Source organism: Notolepis coatsorum (genome assembly GCF_963971535.1).
Source record: "Notolepis coatsorum genome assembly, chromosome: 6".
Taxonomy (NCBI): Eukaryota; Metazoa; Chordata; class Actinopteri; order Aulopiformes; family Paralepididae; genus Notolepis; species Notolepis coatsorum.
This window is the reverse complement of record NC_140170.1, coordinates 61,604,404-61,619,495: the sequence shown is the minus strand read 5'-3', so window position 1 is coordinate 61,619,495 and position 15,092 is coordinate 61,604,404. Positions and strand designations below refer to the sequence as shown.

Below are 15,092 nucleotides of genomic sequence, written 5' to 3'. Positions count from 1 at the left end.
TTGTTATTTGAACCGAAGAGAATGGACTCTGTTTTGCCCATGTGTAATGATAGTTTGTTATCAGCGAGCCATATGCAGATTTTGCCTAGTTCCGAGCTGAGGGTTTTTTCAACCTGCAACTTGTTCTTGTCAGAGACCAGCAGGGCTGAGTCGTCCGCAAACAGGAACAAGTTGCAGTCACAGGCTGACGACATGTCATTTGCATAAATTAGGAAGAGTAGCGGTCCTTGTATGCTTCCTTGTGGAACACCACAGCTCACTGTGAGGGGGGGGGATAGAGTACCGTTTACCTCTACCATCTGTTCTCTCCCCTCCAGGTAGGATTGCATCCAGCTCACTGATAAGCTATCAAAACCAATTGCTTTTAGCTTGTCCATTAGAATGGAGTGATTGACAGTGTCGAATGCCTTTTGTAGGTCCAGCATGACCATGCCACAGTATTTGCCCGCGTCCACCTCTTGTTTGATGTGGTCGTTCAAATAGAGGAGGCATGTGTCAGTGGAGTGGGACGTTCTGAAGCCAGATTGGAATTCGTAGATTAGATTTTTTTCCGCCAGGTACTTTTCGACCTGTTCATAGACTATTTTCTCCATGACTTTCGAGATGGAGGTAAGAATAGAAACAGGGCGGTAGTTGCCTGGGTCTAATTTGCTGCCCTTTTTGTGCAGAGGGGTCACTCTCGCAATTTTGAAGTCCTTGGGGACGTGCCCCTGTTTTATAGAGAGGTTTATTATGTGTGTGATGACTGGGGTGATGGCGGCTGCTGCGTCTCTGAGGAATTTGGAGGGGATGTTGTCATGTAATCCAATTGATATTCAGTTTAAGACAAAAATATTTTGGACATTAGGTCCTATGTTACCGTACGTTACTTTATGTTCCGTATGTTACTTTATGTTTCTAGTGTCCTATATTATACGTTACTTTGTTTCTCTCATGCGCAGTAGTGCAGCGCACAGTACAGGCCCCCAACGCACTCCTATGTATGGGGCTGCGGCACTGCAGATATAAAGGGACGGAGTTTGAGCCGTTCTCTGGCTTCAAATTCCCGGGTGTCCACATCTTCGAGGACCTCTCCCAGGACCCTCCACGCTGGACACTTACTTAACACTGTAGAGGGTGGTGACAAGCTGCAGTATCTTACAAGTTTACAAGTCATAAAATAAGATTAGATTAGATTCACATTTTTTGTCATCATCATACAGCACAAGTACATTGCAACAAAAATAAGTTTGTCATGATCCAACCAGAGTGCAAATATAACAGTGTGCAAGTGTAACAGCAATATACAGTACAGGTGATTATTAAACTGGGTACAAAATATACAAATAATAAGATATGGTATTCTTTTATCGATCCCCTTGGGGAGACATAATAGAATAGAATAGAAATACTTTAATTATCCAGAGGGAAATTCAGGGCATATAGCAGCATGGGCGAGGGGAGAGGGGAGGTACAAGTATGCGCAGTGTAATAGTATAAAGACATAAATATAGGCAATTACTGTACAATTAGATCTGAATATAAGAATATGAGAACAAATTGGGGCTGAAGTGAACAGATCAAGGGGCTCCAGCCCGCTGCCTGGGGGGGTTGAGAGGTGTCCTATACAGTGACGCCAGTAACTAGTTACTAAGTAACTAGTTACTCTAATAATCTGATTACTTTTTTCAGTAAATAGTCATCTAACTTGTTACTTTTTACAAGCCAGTAATCTGATTACAGTTACTTTTCCAAGTGGCTGTGAGTTACTATTTAGTTACTATCTCATATAATGCTGATGATAAGAGAGCCAGGGGTGCAGTCAGCTAGACCGGAGATGGGACGTGCGCTCGCGCACACACACACACAGCCACACACACATGAGAACAACAAACTACCATGTTTTATATTACACAACGGTTTTACAATTTTATTTTTTATTAAAATTATATTATACATTTTCTATTTTATTTCGTTTGGGAACCACTGTCTAGACTAGAGTGCCTGAGCAGTGGACAGCTGTGACCTTATATGGCCTGATGGCTGATGACGTCTCATGATGGGGGGGGGGGACGATGACGACTTCGTAACCTAGTTACTTTCAAAGTTACTTTGATAATCAAGTAATCAGTAAAGTTTCAAGTTTCTTTAATAGTTGTCATACAGAAGTACAGAATACTTTTATACAAAATGCTTCTTACTGTTACGCTCCAGAGACTGTGCTAGACAAGATAAGTATGAAATAAAATAATATAGCATGTAAAATAGAAGTAAAAATAGAGGTCACAGTGTTCAGTATAGACATATGTACAATGTTCGATGCAGAATAGAAGTGACTGGGTTACCATACAATATACAATATACTATGCAATGTACTAATATACAATACTATATAGTGCAAAGCAGAAATGGGATGAGGTACAATTTAGGTACAATTTAAAGTAAGGTGTACGAGTTGTAGTGCAAATCCTTTACCAATAAATATAAAGTGTAAAGTGTGTTTAGGTGATCTAAAGTGTGGAGAGTGGGTGCTGCAGTGTGTTGTTTGTTTAAGTGAGTGTGTGCGTGTGGGTGTGTGTGCTGTGTGCATTTGATGGTTGTTGCATAGTGTTTATTGTTCGTTGAGCAGCCTGATGGCCTGGGGATAGAAGCTTCTTCTGAGTCTTTCTGTGCTCGCCTTAAGACTCCGGTATCGCTTGCCTGACCGCAGCAGTTCAAAGAGGCAGTTGTTTGGGTGGCTGGAGTCCTTGATGATTCTCTTAGCCTTACCCCTGCACGCTTGTTGTAAATGTTCTGGAGGGTGGGAAGCCCCCCTCCAATTGTGCGTTCGGCTGAACGTGTCACTCTTTGTAGTCTGCTACGGTCTTGTGCAGTGCTATTCCCAAACCAGGAGGTGATGTTGCCAGTCAGGATGCTCTCTATTGTACATGAGTAGAAGTTCTTAAGGATCTTCTGACTGACTTGGAACTTCCTTAGGCGCCTGAGGAAGTAGAGGCGTTGTCGTGCCTTCTTCACAACACTGTCAATGTGTGTGGTCCATGTCAAGTCCTCGGATATGTGGGCTCCGAGGTACTTGAAACTGTTCACTCTCTCGACCGGTGCCCCATCGATGCTGAGGGGGCTGTAGTCCTTGATCCCCGACCTCCTGAAGTCCACAATCATCTCTTTTGTTTTGCTGACGTTCAGGGAGAGGCAGTTCTCCTGACACCACTGTGACAGATTCTCTACCTCTTCCAGGTAGGCCCTCTCGTCGTTTGCAGAGATCAGGCCCACCACTACTGTGTCATCAGCAAATTTGATGATTGTGTTGTTGTTCCGCTGTGCCACGCAGTCATGTGTGTACAGGGAGTAGAGGAGGGGGCTCAGAACACAGCCCTGGGGGGCCCCTATGTTGAGCGTGATGGATGAGGAGGTGCAATTGCCTGCTCTTACCACCTGGGGTCTGCCCGTCAGGAAGTCCAAGACCCACTGGCAGAGGTCATAGTTCAAGCCCAGGTCCCTGAGCTTGGCTATGAGTTTGGAGGGGACTATGGTATTGAATGCTGAGCTGTAGTCGATGAACAGCATTCTCACATAGTTCCCCTGCCTCTTGTCCAGGTGTGATGCTGCTGTGTGCAGCACATGGGCTATGGCGTCCTCCGTGGACCGGTTAGGGCGGTATGCAAATTGCAGGGGGTCCAGGTTGATGGGGAGGGAGGAGCAGATGTAGCCCTTCACTAGCTTCTCAAAGCACTTCATGGCTATGGAGGTGAGAGCTACAGGGCGGTAGTCGTTGAGGCAAGCGGGCGTAGATTTTTTGGGTACAGGGATAATGGTGGACTTCTTCAGACACTTCTTCTAGATTACTTTTTAAAGGAGTAATCAGTAATCAGATTGAGTAATCTGTGGCATCACTATGAACTCCACTCTGCATTTTAGCTCTATTTTAGCAACAAAAAAAAAATGCAATTATTTTGCCCTACTTATTATGTCCGTCTTTGTTTTTAACATGTATTAATTAATTGTATTGTATTAATTGTTCTAAATTGCTGTTGATGCTGTGATGGACACCTGATTCTCCCTTCGGGGGATAAATAAAGGTTTTCAATCATGTATGGATCGGACGGACACTTTGTGATGTGAGGTTGTGAACATTTGGTTTCCATGTGGATTCCCTGAGGGGGTGGGGCCCAAGTAAAAAAATTTGTATATCTTTCCATATTGAAAGTATATTTCTTCTACCCATGTTATTTTCATACAGTATACTTGACGGAAGTTGACGCCCTGCATAGTCAGACACCTGGTTACGTTACAATTGTCCGCCGTCGACTAAAAACACACCGATTCAAACAATATCTGAAATAATATCTGAAAAAAATAATGAAAAAACTCTTACTTACTGTCTTTTTTACTTTTATGTACCTTAAGACTACACTGTAAAAAAAATTCACAGGAAATTCACTGTATTATTTTACAGATTACTTTTGTTTTTCTACTTTAAGTGTAAATGCCATAGAAATACAGTAAATTACCTTTTATCAAAATATTAACCATTAAATAAAGGTTGTAATCTGTAAATGTATTTGATTTTACTGTAATTTGACAGTAAGTATTTGGAAACCATTGATGCCAGACATTTACCGTTTTCTTGCAGGTTTTTTCTTACAGTGTATGCTAATATGCAACAGAGCGGTTGTCTGGTAATCGGAAGGTCCCCGGTTAGATTCCTGCTCCCCCCGGGCAGCGTGTCGAAGTGTCACTTAACCCCGGCCTAATTGCTCCCGATGAGCAGGTTGGCTCCTTGCATGGTCGCCTCCACTGTCGGTGTGTGAATGTGAGGAATAAAATTGTAATGCACTTTGGATAAAAGCATTATATAAATGCAGTCCATTTACCAATTACTCTTATACTACTATACCTATCTTGCTAATATGTCTATATGTAACACTCAAGCTTGGTACTATTTGACAGTGACAGTAAAGTGCAATGGCATTATACAATGTACAGGTGATTTAATGGGTATATAAAATATATAAATTAGTACTACTGAGTAATAGTGCTAATCAGATCTATGTACAGAGTTGTAGTATTAATATGTACAGGGATACAGGTTTGATTGATTTATTGATTGATAACTTTATTAACAGATTGCAGAATGGGTACAGTACAGTACAGCTCAATACATACAATTGTTAAGGGGATGCAGACCAGAGAAAGACTTTCGTCTTGTTTACATCAGGGTCCCCCATTTTCAATTCATCATAACATATATGACATATACACGACATACAGATAGACAGTACTGCTACATCTATACATTTATGACATACCAGATTTGCAAATACAGTACTGTTTGTGATACAAAAAGAGTCCAGAAAAGAGAGTATATACATTTGATGTAGAAATGTAGGTTGGGTAGGTGGGGTGGGGTTGAGTGGGGGGGGGGGGGGGGGGGCTGTACATTGGAGGTGGTTGGGTGGGTGGGGTGGGGGGGGGGGGGGGGGTGGGTAGGAGGGGTGGGTGGGTCGGGGACACTGTACAAGCAAAACTGTACATTGGAATATTGACAACCATACTTGGTCATTTACTGTACATTGGAGGGGGTTGGGTTAGGACATTTACAGGGGCCAGTTTCGAATTGCAGTCTCCCGTAGGTGTTCTTTGAGAGTGGTTTTGAAAGTGGGTAGTGATTCACATTCCTTTACAGCTTTGGGTAGGGCGTTACACATTGATGTGGCATAATTGCGAAACGTGTTTAGTCCCTTGTTTGAGCCGAATCTGGTATAGGTATAAAGACACTATGGTAGTAAGTCATACTGGCCAGAAGCGTAACTAGTAGGAGTAACTATTTGAGTAATATATTTGCTCCAGTACATATCAAATTAAGTATCCTACTTTTTTTTTAACACCACAATACATTAATCTGAACCCTGCAGTTACTAGTTAATTGGAAGAAAAAGGGTTTTGCATACCCAGGCCATGAATTCCCTGATAACTCAATCGTCTCTCGTTCAGCTTCCCACTCTTGTTCTCTCGCTGCGAGAACCAAAAGTAAAACGCCTGTCCTCCTCTTCTTGTGTGTTTCTTTTTCTCCTAATGGATTTCTGGACGACTGGGCACAGCTAGTGCATTGCTGCCATGCACTGACTGATGAGACATGCTTGTGATGCACAATGAGGGGATATGGATAACATCAAATCTCAGTTGCCTCCACCACAAAATACTCCCCAATTAGCAAAACAAACGGTAGTTTGTCGCCGAGGTGTGGGGCAGCTTGTCATAGCAGCTCCTTGCTTATATTTATGTCTTTCTATTACCCTGCCCATACCTGTACCTCCCCTCCCCCATGCTGCTATGATGCCCAGATTTCCCCAAAGGGATCAATAAAGGAATATCTTACTTATCTTAAAATACGTCAAATGAAAATGTACAAAAGATGTGACTGTGAGTGTGAGTCACTGTTTATGAGACTGGGATGTTTACATGACCCAATTCCCAATCAGGTCTCTGACATCAAGGCCACCTAATCCTCCCTTCCCCTTAATTGGCTGATATCATTATATCATAGATATCATATCAGCCAATATCATGAGTATTAGGTGGCCTTGATGTCAGAGTCCTGATTGGGAATTGGGTCATGTCATGTAAACATTCCAGTCTCATAAACAGTATGACTCACCGTCATGTAAACATCCCAGTGATTAATTGAAAATGGGGGACCCTGATGTAAACAAGACGAAAGTCTTTCTCTGGTCTGCATCCCCTTAACAATTGTGTGTATTGAGCTGTACTGTATTGTACCCATTCTGCAATCTGTTAATAAAATGTTCAATCAATCAATCAATCCCTGTCTCCTGAGCCGTTCAGCCATTGTGTAATGTGATGTGTGCCTGGTGCCAGTGTATCAAATCAAATCAAATCAAATGTATTTGTAAGGCCCGACAACACACGTTAATGTCCCCATGGGCCGGACACGTCTTCTTTAAACAAGTCAAGAAGAAACATCACAATAAGTCAAGAAAAAAAACAAGAAATGTAAAAATAAAAATATCAAAATAATGTAAAATAAATGCAAAATAAATGCAACACTCCCAGACATACCCCACGCGAAGGTAAGGAAAAACTCACTAAAACCTAGCAATAGGAAAAATGCACCACAGGCAATGTGGAGGAGAGAAACTTTAGAAGGGCCATTCAAGGGGGGGCTCTCCCTTCTTGGATGTCGGTGATAGTAGTGTTGCAGTAAAACAGGCGAACAGTTGGTAAGCATGCACTCATGTGTAGTGAAACACAGATAAGTGCATGCGATAGCAACTGAACATTTTGAAAGATTAAAGATAGAGCTGATAGCGATAACTGCACATTTTGAAAGATTAAAGATAGAGCTGATAGCGGACCTAATTGAGGCAAAGGGGCGGCGCAGAGAGGGTCGCATCCTCCCGGTCTTCATCACGTCCCAACACTCTGGTCATCACTCCGAGACAGCCACTCACAGGGAGACAGGGAGACGGGACAGGCATTAGACAGCTCGCGTGATTGTGATGGGCGGACATAGCAATAGATACAAGTGGTAAGCATATATGTGAATAGAATAGATATATGTAGTAAGCATATTATGTGAATAGAATAGAAGTACTTAACCCAGCAATGAAACCACGTTGACAGACCACGGACAGAAGACGGTAAGAAGCTGATCCATGGCCTCGGTGGTGCACGTAGAACAGTCACTGCAATCTTGGCCAAGACCCCAAGACATCCACCACCTTGGTCAGCACTACGAGACAAGCACTCAGAGAGATGGGGCGGGGGGGGGTTGGGACAGGGGTTAGAGAGTTCCCATGTTTGTGGTGGGCGGATATTGAGCAATAAATGCATGTAGTGAGCATATGCATACATGGTGACAGTAGAGTCATAGTATATAAGAAAATTGAGAAATTGAGGGCGGCTGAGTGGCGCAGTGGGCAAGGCGCTCGCCATTAACGCAGGAGATACTGGTATCGAGCCCAGCTCTCGGCGTTGCTACCGGCTTGGCCGGCCGTCATGCTAACACAATTGGCAGTGTTAGAGGGTGGGAAAGCCGGTGGGTGGCGATTGGACGTTGTGGACAGCGACTCCTACAGGTCGGTTGGGTGACGCCTGTACAACAGAAACAGGAAGTATCGGGGGCAGGGTGAGCCTCCCATGCGTTACTCCTCGCCACTGAGAGTTCGAGCTGTCTGGTGAAAAGATGCGACAGGCTGCGTTCTCGTGTACCGGAGGGGACACGTGATGCAAGGCTTCTATCCTCACTACAGCCGACCAGTGCGAGGCATAGTCTAGCAACGTTCAAGACAGGGGAGGGAAGAATTGGAATTACGAAATTGGGATGGGAGAAACATTTTTAAATGGGGAGAAAAAGTGGATAAAAAAAAAAGAAAATTGTGAAATTGAGTAATAGATATAACTACTGCAAGCGTATGGATACAGGATGAGATACAAGACATGTCCGCTCCATTGTCAAAACTTCATATTTTCACCTCCGCAACATTGCCAAAATCCGTCACTGCCTCTCCCCCCCTGCTGCTGAATCCCTCATCCACGCCTTCATCTCCTCCCGCCTGGACTACTGTAACTCCCTCCTCACTGGCATCACCTCCCGCTCCCTCCATAAACTGCAGATGGTCCAAAACTCAGCCGCCGGCCTCCTCACTAACACCCGGTCCCACGAACACATCACTCCTGTCCTCCACTGGCTCCCGATCAAGGAACGCATTAACTTCAAAACACTACTCCTCACCTTCAAAGCCCTCCATAGCCTGGCCCCCCCCCCTACATGACTGACCTCCTTCTCCCCTACCGCCCCACCCGTTCCCTCCGGTCCTCTTTCACTCTTTCCCTCACTGTCCCGTCATCCAAACTAAAAATGTTGGTGACCGGGCATTCTCACAAGCTGCACCCCGACTCTGGAACTCCCTCCCTGAGACCATCAGAGACTCTCCCTCACTCTCCACCTTCAAATCCAGACTCAAAACCTACCTGTTCTCCCAAGCATTCAACCTTCCTTACCCATAACCACCCTCCTCCAACTTGCCACCATTTCCCTCTGCCCCACGTTCTCTCCTCTCCTGCCCCCCCCCCCCCCCCACCCCCCTTGGTTTTCCCTTACTCTCCTCCCGACTGTCTCCCCTACTCACTCCCGTATTTGTTATCCGTTACTCGTGGTTTTTATGTTCCTGTGTATTCGTATTGTCCTCCGTTTCCCTGTGGTTCCATGTTTTTTTGTTTTCTTTGTTTCTTTTTTTTGCCTATTGTCAGCGACTTTGGGTCTTTGAAAAGCGCTATACAAAATAAATGAATTATTATTATTATTATTATTATTATTATTATTATTATTATTATTACAATATGGTATGGTAGCCATTGAGCCTGCGTAGCCCAAGGTTGGGTGCTACACAGTGGTGGTGAAGGAGGCCATTTCCACACTACATTGTGGGGAGTGCTTTGAGTGTCTAGAAAGACTCTATATAAATGTAATGGGCAATTCCAGCGTTATGGATGTTACATAAAGAGAGAACATTGGAAACTTAACTTAACATTGACAAGGCATCGATTTGAATTGGAAGTATAATTTACACATTTTAGTTACACTTATTGAGATAAAGATGAGCCTGCAGTAAGAAATGTTTTGACCTTTTGGATTTTGAGATAGGTGACAAAATACACAGCGTTATGGATGTTACGGAAATTGACAAGCTTTTCGGACTCACTGAACACATGATGAAAACTCTGTGAATATCTTTTTCAAAGAATAACATGTTTACTATCACTTTGTAGGGAAGGGTTTGAGGTACCCAAAAAGCACATTCAGGAAAACCTGTCATTTCCTCTCAAGGAATGAATCACAAAAAAGTGCCGTTATGGATGTTACATTTCTTATGGATGTTACACGTCTGAAATAGATAAAAAACACTATCAAAAATAGGGCTTTACCCACATGTGTTTGACTTCGAGGGTCAAACCAGTCTGGATTCATGTTGTAGTCTGAAAAAATGCCAGGAAATGCTTCTTCTTCTTCTTCTTATTTGAATTTCCGGCAGAGTAGACGCATCGTGGCGTATTACTGCCCTCCGCAATTCTTTTTATGGGCTCTTCTTCTCCTTCTTCTCCTTCTTCACCTTCTTTTTCTTCTTCTACTGGACCCCGTCATCAACTACATTGTCCATTGGAGTGCAGCTACTGCTGCTACTTCCTGCCTGAGCCCCCCTCCGCGGGACCCTCCTTGCCCCCTGCTATCTTATCCTGGGCTGCTTTGTCCCTCGCAGCCTTGTCCCTCGCAGCCCCCTCAGCCAATTCCCTAACCACCTGCTCCCAGTTCAGACCTTCCAATCCCAGATGTTGAACCGCTATCCTAACAATCATCTTCACCATCTCTGTTCTACCCTTAGCCTCTGCCATACCAGTAACTACCCCTGCCACGAAGGCCACAATACCTAATTTCTCCTCCCTTCCCCTCTCTCTTTCCACCTGCTCTACCCTCACTGCCAAATGCCCTCCTTCAACCCCCTGCACCCTTTCTTGGCTACCCTGTCCTGCCCTGCTAACCGCCCCAGCATACGTCAACTTACCCTCCCTTCTCTCTCTCCGATCCGCGACCTCCTTCATCATCACCTCGCACCCCCGAAACGCTACACTATGCTCCCCACCACAACTACAGCACTTCGGCTTCACTCCCTCTCCACATTTCCCATATTCATGTTCCCCGCCACACCTAGCGCACCTCATCCCCTTCATACACGTGGTAGCTATATGGCCAAACCCCTGGCACCTATAGCACCTAAGAGGATTATGAACAAATTCCCTAACCCTATAGATCCTACGCCCTACAAACACCTCCCTAGGAACAACCCCACCCTCAAACGTAATCACTACCGTCCCCGTCACTGCCCTCTCCGCTCCCCTCTTCATCCTTGCTGCACTCTTAACTATGCCATTACGCCCGTCCTCCTTTATCTCTTCCACCAGCTGCTCTACTGTAACCTCGACCGGTACCCCAGCTATCACCCCCTTACATCCCCCCCCCCTCTTCTCCCCTACTCTCGCCACCTTACTTATACCCACCCCCCCAATGCTCTGCATCTTCCTAGCCACCTCCACCTGCCCCTCACTACCACACCCTACGGCCAGATTCCCATCCCACAAAACGTTCACGTACTTTACCTCTCCTAATCGCTCGGCAATGAGTTTGGGCCACTCGAGCCTACCTACTTTCCTCTCATCCCTCTCCCCCTCAAGCCTGACCACTATATGGATCACTTCCGCTTTTGCCACATCTTTTCCTGCACCCTCGTCTCCCGGCCCACTTGAGCTATCGTCCCCCCCTTTCTTCCTCTTCCCCCCTTCACCCCCCCTCTCCTCCCCCCTACTCTCACTATCCCCATCGCTGTCGTTCCTCTCCGTCCGCTTCTTCCTCTTCTGCCTCTTCTTCCCCGCCGTTTCCCACCCCTCCTCCTCCCTCTCTTCTTTCTCCCTCTCCTCCCCACTGTACTCCGACTGATCGCGCTCCATTTGCCGTTCTTCCTCTTCCTTCTTCTTCTTCTTTACACCATCCGACTCCTTCCCTTTGTCTTCCACCATCTCCGAGTCCTCCTTCTCACTTCCCTCTCCGTAGTCTTCCACCATCTCCGAGACCTCCTTCTCACTTCCCTCTCCACACGTCACACCCCGAGGGGACACTGGGCTCGCACCCGGTGACTCGCGTCCCTCCTGACGCAAGCCCTCATTCCACTCGCTCCCATCTCGATTCACCCAAAACCCTGGACATTCTTGCACCGGCCGGGGCCATTCACGAGGAATCCACTCTCCCCGCTCTCCATAAGCTGCATGGCTCGCCTTCCACCACCGCTCACTCCCCCTCAGCTTTACCCAGCGATTCATTCGTGTTAGCTAGTCCAATCGGCTGAGAGAATTGTTGAATATATATAGAACACAAATGTTCTAGAATGTTCTATTATGACATCATAATATCGTGTAGATCAATGACATGCAATATAATTGCCACGAGCGATGGGCTATGTTAGCTGCTGAACAGCTGCTGAACAGGCTAAGCTAACTAGCATTAACCCTGGGAAACGCTCAAAGCGGAATCCACGACACCAGTTCCATCAACTGACATGCAATATAATTGCTGCGAGTGATGGGCTAATGTTAGCTGCTAACTAGTAGATAGGTCTAGTAGACTAGATAGACTAGTAATAGGCTAAGCGTTAGTTTAGCGTTAACCCTGGAGCGGACTGCACGACAGCAGTTCCATTTGTGAGAAAAGGGGGGTGGGTTATATTGACAAGGCTTGACAACAGAGGTTCAAATATAACTTCATATTTATTGGTTATTTGTTTCTTTTATATCAGCATCCAGTCTCCACCGCCGTGTTAACACTCTTCCTGTGTTTACATTTTCGAGCGTGACATCATCGCCTACGGCAAGCTTACACGCTCAAAACGCAAACCGTAAACAAAACCCAGAGCGCACCAAGACTGAGTGTGTACGCAAACTAGAGGGTGGAGAGGGAGGGGGGAAGTTCGCACCCAAGGACGGAACGAGGACGTAACGGACCGGAACGGACCCGAATGGTGAGTGAGAAAGCACCCATAGAGACATAAATAGTAATGCCATTGAATAAGAACATAAATAGTTAATGCTATTATGTAAGAACATTTGTGATGTCACAGTATGATGTCATAATAGAACATTCTAGAACATAGAACCTTCTAGAACATTTGTGGTGATGTTGTGAATAGACCTTTCTGGAACATAGAACATTCTGGGATGTTTGTGGTGATGTCATAATAGAACTTTCTAGAACGTAAAACATTCTAGAACCACCGTATGATGTCATGATAGAAAGTTATGGAATCTTCGTGATGTCACTGTATGAGGTCACATTCTAGAACATTTGGGTCTCTATATAAGCGGGCGGTTCCTCAGCTTCTCTCTCTTCCTCGGCATCTTGAAGCAGCACTCAACAGACTAAACAACATAGACTGAAACCTGCACCCCGTTCCACCCTGGAAGCAGTATCCCGGCGACAGCGAGAGCAGCTGAAAGTGATCGGTTGACGAGGTTGTAACAAAAAAGATCTGATAGCGACAGTGCGGACTGGCTGACATAAACATCGTATCACAAACGCTGGACAAACTACTCCAGTCCAGAATCAGCAGCCCAGTCCAGCCTCAGAGATGCCTGTTAAGAAGTCCTCTGGGTCAGACGACCATTGGCTCCGCAACAATAAAATCACCAGTTTCTGTAGTTGGTTACTGAGTGGAGAGGAACAGTTCTCCAGTAAGAAGTGCCTGGCCTGGTTCTACAAGTATGCTGGGCCAGATGAGGTGGTCGGGCCCGACGGCATGGAGAAGTTCTGTGAGGACATCGGAGTGGAACCGGAGAACATTATTATGTTGGTTTTAGCCTGGAAATTAGAAGCACCAAATATGGGATTTTTTACTAAGGAGGAGTGGCTAAGGGGAATGACTCTACTACAGTGTGACTGTACAGAAAGATTACAGAGCAAGCTGGACTACCTCCGCTGTCAGCTCAACGACTCTGCAATCTTCAAGAATATCTACCGATACGCCTTTGACTTCTCCAGGGATAAGGACCAGAGGAGTCTGGACATGGACACAGCTAAGTCCATGTTGGCACTGCTGCTTGGGAGGACGTGGTCTCTTTTCCCTGTGTTTCATCAGTTCCTAGAGCAGTCTAAGTACAGGGTAATGAATAAAGATCAGTGGTACAACGTGTTAGAGTTCAGCAGGATAGTCAGCACAGACCTGAGTAACTATGATGAAGCCTGGCCAGTCTTGCTAGATGAGTTTGTTGAGTGGCAGAAAGCGCGGGCAGTGGCAGCAGCAACAACAACAGCAGCAGCAACAACAGCAGCAGCAGCAACAGCCTGAGGCCCAGTCCACACGAGCGCTGGATTTAATGTAACCGAAGTTTGAAAAAAATAAACCTCTGTCCACACAGGTGAATAACCGCGTATAACCGCGTACTCACGGCGGCTGGAAAACCAGCAACCGATACATGTAGTACAATGCCAAAGCAGTAGGCGGCGATGTTGTTCAGACATGAAGGCCATTTCAACCAATCAGAAAAGGTTGAACGCTCACTACACTTCCTGCTAAAACTAAACAAAGCCGCCATCTTTAAATACCCTTGCGTTAGCCATTAGCCAACGGAGCATATATTTTTCAGCAAAGAAAGAAAGTGCAATAAACAAACGGATACATTCACTGTGTGTTCTGCCTCTCATTTGTTGATGAAACAAAACCAACAGCAACACAATTTATATTTTATATTTTATATGCTGTGTGATTTTATATGCTTTTTATTTCTGTATGTACACTCGACGTGACTGTAAATGAGGGAAACCTCAGTTGCCTTTTGAGTTTAAATAAAGGTTTGAAAAATGTAATATATATATTAGGGTAGCAGGAGGGGTACATCTCTGGCAGCTAAAGGTCAGTGGCGTTGTTCGTCAAATATAGCTTGAGAGTTACACCTGAGAGTTAGACATATTAGCATGATAGATACAGTAGTAGTATGAGTATAGTAGCATAGTACAATGAATTATTATTACTGGGGTGTTTACATGACTGTGTGTCATACTGTTTATGAGACTGGGGTGTTTACATGACTGTGAGTCATACGGTTTACATGACTGTGAGTCAATTGCCTTCACAAAGTGATGTATTTGTATTTGTACTAGGGCTGTCAAAATTAATGCTTTAACTTTGGACATTAATTTAAATGATTTAAAGCATTAAAATAAATTAATCTAGATTAATCTATGGAGTGAGAAATCTTCAATCTTAGCGCCGCGGATAGAAGAAAGAGGTCTAGCTTAGCTGAGTCAATGTTGATGGTTTTGGTGAACATTTGTATTTCACAGGAGAGAAACGGTATTCAAAGAAAGCTATTAAAATAGTCTTTGAATCTAAATATACTTTCTTTGTGTTGATTTTACATTAATTCCATGATTTTACTCAAGTAAATATCTGTTACAAGCTTCGGTCTTAAGTAGAAAAATGCTATTTTTAATCTAGATTAATTACAGAAAATTGTGAGATTAATTAGTAATTTTTTTTAATCTATTGACA

The 15,092-nt window shown here is 44.6% G+C and overlaps 1 protein-coding gene across 1 annotated transcript; it reads left to right on the top strand.

Annotated features, from left to right (window-relative positions):
* Positions 1 to 13,172: 13,172 nt before the first annotated feature.
* LOC311229508 (DCN1-like protein 5) lies at positions 13,173 to 13,889 on the top strand (the record flags this gene model as incomplete). The annotated part of the gene is made up of 1 exon (XM_084315585.1): positions 13,173 to 13,889. One exon carries the CDS (start codon positions 13,173 to 13,175, stop codon positions 13,887 to 13,889), a length of 717 nt encoding a protein of 238 aa, XP_084171711.1.
* Between the last annotated feature and the right edge of the window lie 1,203 nt (positions 13,890 to 15,092).